The sequence below is a fragment of the Leptonychotes weddellii genome, chromosome 10, assembly GCF_054177405.1.
Source record: "Leptonychotes weddellii isolate Sample4059 chromosome 10, ASM5417740v2, whole genome shotgun sequence".
NCBI lineage: Eukaryota > Metazoa > Chordata > Mammalia > Carnivora > Phocidae > Leptonychotes > Leptonychotes weddellii.
In genome coordinates, this window is record NC_138378.1 from 69267665 (window position 1) to 69277988 (window position 10324).

Sequence of the window (10324 nt, forward strand, 5' to 3'; positions counted from 1 at the left end):
AAATACGGATGTTTTAAATTAATTTCCTTTTATTTTTATTTTAAATTATAATTAGGTCATTATGTTGACTTTTAAATTGAAATATAGTTCACATACTGTGCGATTCATCTTTTAACGTGTATAATTCGGTGGGTTTAGTATATTCACAAAGTTGTGTAACCATACCACTATCTAATTCTAGAACATTTTCATCACCCCTGAAAGAAATCTAGTACCCATTAATCCATTCCCCTTTCCTCTTGGTCTCTGGCAACCATTAAATCTTTCTGTCTCCATGGAGTTGTCTTTTCTGGACATTTCACGTAGATGGGATCATATACTACTTCACCTTTTGTGTCTGTCTTCTTTCACTTAGCATGTTTTTAAGATTCATCCATGTTGTAGCGTGTATCAGTACCTCATTCCTTTTTATGGGTGAATAATATATTGATTTTTTGAAATCATATGGGCAGAAAGTTATATAACCTATGCATTTCATTTCAGGATTGTAAAGAAAGTGTTAGCAAAATCTTTGTTATAGAAAGGAGCATTGGATCAGAGCCACACTGAGCTAGCCAGAAAGACAAGACACATTAATGTAAAAAGGCAAGGAACAATCCTAGCAAACACACTACGTTATCAGGGGATAAATTTTATGGGACAAAAGGTGGACAGGTAATGATTAGGCAGAGATTAGATATGAGTGGTAGATCGATATAAGTGATAGATCCTATTCAGTTAGGGGACTGGCAAAGCCTGGAATGAGATGCAGCCATTCCGAAGTTAAACCGCCGCTTTCGTAGGATAGTTCCCCATCTCAAGTGATCTTCACCAAGTGATCTTTCCTTTCAGCAGGGCCTGGAGTGAGGAAGGTAATCAGCGTTAAGTAAAGTGATTCTTCTGGAACTGAATGGATAGCTCCCTGGGTGGAACCTAAGAGGATGGGTTTTGCGGAGCAAAACTGGTAGCTGCCAATACCAACCTCTGGTGGAACTTGGCCGCCATTTGTCCCGCGCGCCTTTGCCCAAGCCATTTAGACCCATCCCGGGTGCCGTAGCGGGGGCCGCGCTCAGCTGTTGGGGGGCGGGGCTGCCGCTGACCATGGCGGGCGAGCTTGAGGGCTCTAAAGCTCTGAGCGGGCTGCTGAGCGGCCTGGCCCAGGAAGCTTTCCATGGGCACCAGGGCATCACGGAGGAGCTGCTGCGGAGCCAGCTCTATCCGGAGGTGTCACTCGAGGAGTTCCGCCCCTTTCTGGCGAAGATGAGGGGGATTCTTAAGGTACCTGTCCTCCCTGCAGCTGCGGCCGCGGAGCCCAAGCCCTTCCCCTCCGCCCTCAGATTGGGCCCCTCAGAAGCTGAGAAGGCTTTCCTCCTTACACCTCCACTCCGTGGGCTCTACATTATACTCCTTCAGATCCGGGGCGCTCGCTCCGTCGCCTCCTCTCACTTTCTTAAGGGTGACCCCTTTCTGCTCAAGCTCCCAGCCCCGCAGCAGACACGAACCGGAGAGGACTCTGGGTTTTTTCTCAACTTTTTCTCTGTTGTTGTGTGAGCGGCAATTTCGACTTGCTTCGGCGGATCTGTGCGCTCCAGGTTAAAATTAAAATTAAACAGCTATTACATCTAGCTTTTCCGTGTTGTGGAAGTGGGGAGTGTTAAAGTGAGCCGTTGCATGCTGGGATAGCGCGTGAATTCGCCGGAGTGAACCCCTGTCAAGTAGTGCACGGTATGGTTAAGAGAGCGCATTTACTAGCTTGAAGTCAAAGTATAAGTCAGCCTGTCCAGTAGAAATATGAGAGCTAAACATATAATTTAAAATTTTCTAAAAGCCACATTAAGAAAGTTAAAAAGCGGAGGAAATTAATTTTATTTCATTTAACCCAATGTATCCGAAGTATCTCTTTTCATGTAATTGATATACAAAATGTTAATAAGGTATTTTATATTTTTTTCACCAAGTCTTTGAAATATTATGTGTATTTTACACTTAAAGCACGTTATTTTGTACTAGCCAGATTTCAAGTGACCAGTAGTTACCTGCGGCTGTTGAACAACACTGTTTCAGACTGAGAGCTAGTCATAGGAATGAATCTGGTGCCGAAGTATACTCTAGAGATAGACTATAAAAATGATTTTCGAGTTTTGTGGGCCTTCTCTGTGTTAGGAACTGTACTAGGTGGACACCCATTTTAAAGAATAGGAAACAGGCTCAGGGTGAGTCTAACTCTAGTTAGTCTAAAATCACACTTTGAGGGACGCCTGGGTGGCTCAGTTGGTTGGGCGACTGCCTTCGGCTCAGGTCATGATCCTGGAGTCCCGGGATCGAGTCCCGCATCGGGCTCTCTGCTCAGCGGGGAGTCTGCTTCTCCCTCTGACCCTACCCCCTCTCATGCTCTGTCTCATTCTCTCTCTCAAATAAATAAATAAAAAGAAAAAAAAATCTTAAAAAAAAAAATAAAATCACACTTTGATTACAAAGGCAGTGTTGAAATTTCATCTCTTTTTTGCATCTGCTATTTGTTTCAAAACTGCTTAGGCTTTTTTTTTTTTTTAAGATTTTTAAATTTATTCATTCGAGACACAGAGATACAGAGAGAGAGAGAGAATATGAGCAGGGGGAGAAGCAGGCCCCCCGCCTAGCAGGGAGCCCGATGCGGGGTTTGATCCCAGGACCCTGGGATCATGACCCGAGCTGAAGGCAGACGCCCAATCATCTGAGCCATCCAGGCACCCAAAACTGCTTAGGCTTTAAGAGGCAGTTCTTTTTTTCTTTTTTTTAACTGCTTTTGCTTATAGGATTTGAATCCAGGAAAAAAAAGGCAAAAATTATTTCACAAAAAGTAAATGGACTGTCTCATGGAAATATTAGAGGTATTATCTCAGGTGAGATACTAGACATTCTGAGTAATATTATTTTATTTTAAAGATTTTAAAGTAATCTCTACACCCAATGTGGGGCTTGAACTCACAACCCCAAGATCAAGAATTGCGTGCTCTACCGACTAAGCCAGTCAGGCACCCCATTCTAATTTTAATTGATACCATAAACACTAATGAATGCCTTTTGTTTCTTTTTCTTTTTTTTTTTTTTTAAAGATTTTATTGATTTATTAGAGAGAGACACAGCGAGAGAGGGAACACAAGCAGGAGGAGTGGGGGAGGGAGAAGCAGGTTTCTGCTGAGCAGGGAGCCCCATGGCGGGGCTCGATGCGGGGCTCGATCCCAGGACCCTGGGATCATGACCTGAGCTGAAGGGAGACGCTTAACGACTGAGCCACCCAGGCGCCCCTATGCCTTTTGTTTCTATCAAATCTTAGTCTCCACAAAGAGTGGTCAGAAAAGGTTTCCTAGAGAATTTGACTTCTTACCTGGGTTTTTGAGGTGTTTGCTAAGCCTATGGGGGGATGAGGATGTGGGACTGCAGGCCAAGAAGTAAGAACAGCACGTGTGTAGGCAGTGTCTTAGGAACTCCAAACACTGGGGACTACTGCTCTCTAGGTGGACAATATGATTATTTTGTTTGGTTATGAGGTAAAAATTTCAGGCTACCCAGAGAAGACATTGCCTGGAAATTCTCTTACTTACTTTTAAATATATTGCTGAATAATATCCAAGTGTTGCTCTTTCTGCTGTCAGTCTTCTGCCTGAGGATGGAATACTTCAGTTTCCCGAGTAATTCTGGGTTGAAGAGCTGGCTTGGCTCATTTGGTGTTGGGAGTAGAACAGAAGATTTGCCTGTGCTTTGCAGCACAGCCTCTGTATAGCCAATTGAGATACCAAGGGAAAACTTTGATTGTTTGACTTAGGGCTGAAACTATGGGTTCTAGATGACATCTAGTTCCAATCTTCATTTACCTTTTAAGCAACACTGAGGTATAAATATCTCTGATTTTTTTTTTTTAAATATCTCTGATTTTTAAGAAAACATAAAAAGCAAACAAGATTTTTACACAAAAGACTTCGAGCATGTCCTGCAGTAAAAGAACACACACAAGCAATCATGATACAAGGATGTTGTAGTATTTGGGAATAGAGGTCTGAGTAAGCTACTGTGGACAGAAAGAGGCATTAGCTCTTTTGGGCAGGTTCTTGGAAATGCCATTTTTGCTGCTCTTGAAGAAAGTGTAGAATATTTTAGACTGAAACGAGGGGCAGCCATATAGGGCATTCTAGGTTAAGAAAATAGCAGGAGTGAGGCAGGAAAATGGTAAATAATCCAATGGAGCAGGTTCAGGAAATGGTAAATAGTTCAATTTAACCATGGCATGGTGGTACCCAATATGTATTGGTGGAGGAGTCAAGAAAAAAATGAAGCAAACCTTTAAAAAAAAAATTTTTTTTTTAAATTAACACACAATGTATTGTTTCAGGGGTACAGGTCTGCTATTCATCAGTCTTACACAATTCACAGCGCTCACCATAGTACATACTCTCCCCAATGTCCATCACCCAGCCACCCCATCCCTCCGACTCCCCTCCCCCTGAAGCAGCCTTTTATTTCTTTATTTCTGCTAACCATAATTCCTGCTCTTGAACAGGGCATACTTTTTTTTATTGTGCTAAAATACTTAATAACATAAAATTTATCATTGGGGGCATCTGGGTAGCACAGGCTGTTAAGTATCCAGCTCTTGGTTTCAGCTTGGGTCACGATATCAGGGTTGTGGGATCAAGCCCTACGTCAGGCTTCCCACTCAGTGGGAAGTCAGCTTGGGACTCTCTCTCCACCTCTCCCTCAGCCCCTCTCCCCTTGCGCATGCTCTCTCTCTCTAAAATAAATACATCTTTTTTTTTTTTAAAGATTTTATTTATTTATTTGACAGAGAGAGACACAGCGAGAGAGGGAACACAAGCAGGGGGAGTGGGAGAGGGAGAAGCAGGCTTCCCGCGGAGCAGGGAGCCCGATATGGGGCTCGATCCCAGGACTCTGGGATCATGACCTGAGCCGAAGGCAGACGCTTAACGACTGAGCCACCCAGGCGCCCTAAAATAAATACATCTTTAAAAAAAGAAAAAAATTGTAACCATTTTAAAGTATACAGTTCAGTGGTATTAAATACACTTATAATGTTGTGCATCCATTACCATCCATATCTATAACTCTTTTCATCTTGTAAAACTGGAATTCTATACCCATTAAACAATAACTCCCCATAACAACCTCCCTCCCCCGCAAGCCTCTGGCAACCACCATTCTACTGTTTCTATGATTTTGACTACTCTGAGTATCTCATCTAAGTGGAGTCATATAGTATTTGTCTTTTTTTTTTGGCTGACTTACTTTGCTTAGCATAATGTCATCAAGGTTCATGTTGCATATGTCAGAATTTCCTTCCTTTTAAAGGCTGAATAATACTCCATTGTGTGTATATATCACACTTGCTTTATCCATTCATGTCATTGGACACTTGGGTTGCTTCCATGTTTTAGCTATTGTGAATGATGTTGCTGTGAACACAGGGGTGCAGATATCTCTTTGAGACCCTGCTTTCAATTCTTTGAGGTATATATCCAGAGTGGAATTGCTGGGTCATATGGTAATTCTATTTGTAATTTTTTGAGGAACTGCCAACTGTTTTCCCCAGTGGCTATGCCATTTTGCATTTCCACCAACAGTGCATAACAGTTCTGATTTCTTTATACCTTTGCCAACACTTGATATTTTCTGGTTTTGTTTGTTTTGTTTTGTTTTCATACTAGCTGTCCTAATGAGTATAAGGTGGGCAGGGTGTACATTTTACATGTAGATAACAGCAGAAGTCAAAACATTTTTTTCTTTTGTCTTTGTGGAGTCTCAGCTATCTTGAATTCAACATGCAGGCTAGAAGAGCAGAGAGGAAAATACTAAAAAAAATGCAGGAGTCTGAGCAAAGGGAAAGAAACCGAGGATGAAAGTGGAGTAGTACCTCATCTCATTTGGTGGCCACACCTTTCAGTCATCTGTAGAGAATCAGGTTCTGTGAAGAAAGTGAAAGTGAGAGGACAACAGGGCTAGGAGGAAAGGATGTGTAACTCCGTTCAGGGAGCAGGATATACATGTTAGGCTCCTTATTGCCAGCTGCCTGCATTCATTCATAGGCTGTGTTTCAGACATCTCGAGCTGCAGTCTTTCCCTCTAACCTTCACATTGTGTGCCCAGATGTAGTGTACTGATTGCGGCATTTGTACTAGTCTCTGTTTTCCACATGGAAGTTTTCCTACCCTACTTGGTGGACATTGATCCTCTCTAGCTTTACCTGTTGCTCACAAAAGGGCAAACCTTTCATTTGTAGATACATGAAGCTGGCCATTCATTTGCTCTAGTTTTATTTTTGGTAGCTCCTGAGGAGCAGTGAAACCAGTGAATTGAGAGTGATGTGTTTAGTTAGGGAGATGACATCGTATATAAATACTCTGCCATTTTAACCTATCTTTTTGGTATATATTTATAATTTCAACTTCTTCTAGATACGCATTTGCATATTCTCTATTTCTTGCCTCTGCTGTTAACCTTGCAAGGGATGCTTCTTATTCTAGTTTACTGGAATTCTAGCGAAAGATCTTACTTAACTGAAGCTAGATCACCTTTTGTATATTTATGTTCTGTATTCACTACTCCCCTCTTTTGGTGATAATTTTGTGTTCCCTCACTGAAATTTCATATTAAAAATTTTTTTATTGTTTTTATTTTATTTATTAGAGAGAGAGAGAGAGCACATGCACAATCAGGGGGAGGGGTGGAGAGAGAGAGAGAGGGAGAAACAGACTCCCCTGCTGAGTAGGGAGCCTGATGTGGGGCTCAATCCCAGGACCCTGGGATCATGACCTGAGCTGAATGCAGATGCTTAACTGACTGAGCCACCCAGGCACCCCCTTATTTTAATTCCAGTATAGTTAACATGCAGTCTTACATATTAGTTTCAGGTGTGCAATACAGTGATTCAGCAATTCCATACATCACCCAGTGCTCATCACAACAATTGCACTCCTTAGTCCCCATTACCTATTTTACCCCTCCCATCAGTTTGTTCTCTATAGTTAAGAGTCTGTTTCTTGGTTTTTCTCTCTCTCTTTTTTTCCCCCTTCACTTGTTTTGTTTTTAAATTTCGCTATTGGAATGTAAGCATTAAGAGGGCAGGGCTTTATTATTTTTTTCCTTTTTTATTCCTAACTTCTAATGCTGTTTCTAGCATGTAATAGTAAAAATCTGTAGAGTAAGTGAATGAGTGGATAGTGCTTAAATATGGAGATTTCCATTAAAAAGATAAGCATGAGAGGGACGCCTGGGTGGTTAAGCATCTGACTCTTGGTTTCAGCTCAGGTCTTTTTTTTTTTTAAAGATTTTATTTATTTATTTGACAGAGAGAGACACAGCGAGAGAGGGAACACAAGCAGGGGGAGTGGGAGAGGGAGAAGCAGGCTTCCCGCTGAGCGGGGAGCCCGAAGTGGGGCTCGATTCCAGGACCCTGGGATCATGACCTGAGCCGAAGGCAGATGTTTAACCAACTGAGCCACCCAGGTGCCCCTAAATAAATACAATCTTCAAAAAAAATAGATAAGTATGAGAGAAGACCTACACTATTTCTATATGGGGAGAGTTGATGGATATAATATTCTATGCCGGGGTCAACAAACCATGGCACATGGGATGAATCTGGCCTGATGCCATTTTTATTTTTATTTATTTAATTTTTAAATTAAAAATTTTTTTTTTATTTTTTAAAGGTTTTTTTTTAAAGATTTTATTTATTTATTTGACAGAGAGAGACACAGCAAGAGAGTGAACACAAGCAGGGTGAGTGAGAGTGGGAGAAGCAGGCCTCCCGCTGAGCAGGGAGCCCGACGTGGGGCTCGATCCCAGGACCCTGGGATCATGACCTGAGCTGAAGGCAGGCACTTAACGACTGAGCCACCCAGGTGTCCCTAATTTTTAAATTTTTAAAAAAAGATTTTATTTTTAAGTATCCTCTATACCCAATGTGGGGCTCAAACCCACAACCCCAGATCAAGAGTCACATGCTCCACAAACCAAGCCAGCCAGACGCCCCCTACTGCCATTTTTATAAATAAAGTTTTAATGGAGCATGGTCAGGTGCTTATTCATTTACTTTTTGTCTGTAGCAGTTTTCATTATTACAATAACAGAGTTGAATGGTTGTGACAGAGATCTTGTGGCCTTAAAAACCTAAAATATTTTTCAAGGGCATCTGGTTGGCTCAGTTGGTTAAGCATCTTACTCTTGGTATCTGCTCAGGTCTTGATCTCAGGGTCATGAGTTCAAGCCCTGTGTTGGTCTCCACGCTGGGGGTGGAGCATACAAAACCAAACCTAAAACCTAACCTAACCTTTCCTTTCCTTCCCTTCCCTTCCCTTCCCCTTCCCTTCCTTTCCCTTCCCTTCCTCTTTCCCCTCCCCTTCCTTTCCTTTCCTAAGATTTTCTTTATTTGACAGAGGGAGAGAGAGAGAACAAGCAGGGGGAGCCACAGGCAGAGGGAGAGGGAGAAGCTGGCTCCCTGCTGAGCAGGGAGGCTGATGTGGGGCTCGGCTCGATCCCAGGACCCTCAGATCATGACCTGAGCCAAAGGCAGAGGCTTAACCGACTGAGCCACCCAGGTGCCCCAAAACCTAAAACATTTTCTATCTGAACGTTTACAGAAAAAAATGTGCTGATTCCTGTCTCAAACACGTGTTTTTAAACTCAGGTTTAATATTTGGAAACAATATAATATATAAATTATGTTTAGAAGTTGGTTACTTGATAAAAATCTGAAAGCTGGAAATAGGGATTATTTGGTGTTTTATACTCTTGAGAATTTTTGCTTCTTATTTTTTAGGTTCATGAGATCTGTGGTAAATAAGAAATGAGCTTTAAAATTTCTGTGGTACTAAGTGTATGTTCTTCATAAGACATAGAATTTCGATTTTTTTTCATATTCAGAGTATGTGAAGTTTATATATTTATTAACATAATATAAGGTAATATACAATATAATGTTGTGAGCCTGAGAATCAAGTAAAAACTATCAACATGAAAACTGGTTTAAACTTACATAAGAAGATAACTTATCAATAACATAATTAGGGGTGCCTGGGTGGCTCAGTTGGTTGAGCATCCAACTCTTGGTTTCAGCTCAGGTCATGATCTCAGGGTCGTGGGATTTTGTCCCCTGTTGGGCTCCAAACTCAGCGGGAGTCTGCTTCAGATTCTCTGTCTCCCTCTCCCTCTGCCCCTGCCCCCCCCCAAAATAAGTCTTAAAAAAAAAAGATTTAAGGGGTGCCTGGTGGCTCATTCAGTAAAGCATGTGACTTTTGATCCCAGGTTTGTAAGTTTGAGCCCCATGTTGGGTGTAGAGATTACTTAAATAAAATCTCTAAGGGGTACTTGACTGTCTCAGTTGGAATAGCATGACTCCTGGTCTTGGGGTCATGAGTTCGAGCCCCATGTTGGGTGTAGCAATTACTAAAAATAAATAAATAAATAAATAAGTAAATAAATTAACTAACTTAAAGGAAAGATTCATAATAGTAAAAGGCTATAAAATATTTCTATTTTAAAGATTTTAATATATTTATTTTAGAGAGAAAGAGCAGGAGTGCATGAGCAGTGGAGTGGGGCAGAGGGAGAGGGAGAGAGAATATCCTAAGCAGTCTCTGCTCTGAGCATGGAGCTCCACAGAGGGCTTGATCTCATGACCTTGAGATCATGACCTGAGCCAAAATCAAGAGTCAGATGTGGGGTGCCTGGGTGGTTCAGTTGGTTAAGCGTCTGCCTTCGGCTCAGGTCATGATCCCAGGGTCCTGCTCTGCGGGGAGCCTGCTTCTCCCTCTGCCTCTCTCTCTCTCATGAATAAATAAAATCTTAAAAAAAAAAAAGTCAGATGCTTAACCAACTGACCCACCCAGGTGCCCCCCAGATATTTTTATTTTAAACACCTGGTTCTGTTTCTCTTCTTGAAGCCATGAAAATTTGTAGTTTGAGAATTAGATTGACTGGAAAGAAAGGACCTGTGTTAATATGGGTTTTGTATGTCTTATAATTCAGGTATATCATCTGAAGAATGCTGGATTTAATTTTTTTTGTTTTACAAGTATTGAGCTACTCCCTTATTCATTTTTATCATAAGCATTATTATTCTCATTAAAGAAAGTTTAGAAATGTGAGATGTATAAAAACACATAATACCATGTGCTGACATAACCAGTATTAATATTTTTTTTTTCTTTATTTTTTTCTTTTTTTTTTATTCTTATGTTAATCCCCATACATTACATCATTAGTTCTAGATGAAGTGTTTCATGATTCATTGTTCGTGCACAACACCCAGTGCTCCATGCAGAACGTGCCCTCCTCAACACCCACCACCAGG

At 41.4% G+C, this 10324-nt stretch overlaps 1 protein-coding gene across 6 annotated transcripts in view; it reads left to right on the forward strand.

Annotated features, from left to right (window-relative positions):
* Positions 1–1045: 1045 nt before the first annotated feature.
* Positions 1046–10324, forward strand: part of COMMD1 (copper metabolism domain containing 1) — a 248135-nt gene continuing 238856 nt past the window's right edge. For all 6 annotated transcript variants that reach the window (XM_081832052.1, XM_081832049.1, XM_081832050.1 and 3 more), the window contains exon 1: positions 1046–1257. In XM_081832052.1, coding sequence (XP_081688178.1) covers positions 1081–1257 — 177 coding nt within the window. In that variant the 5' untranslated portion in view covers positions 1046–1080. The remainder of the gene's footprint in view (positions 1258–10324) is intronic.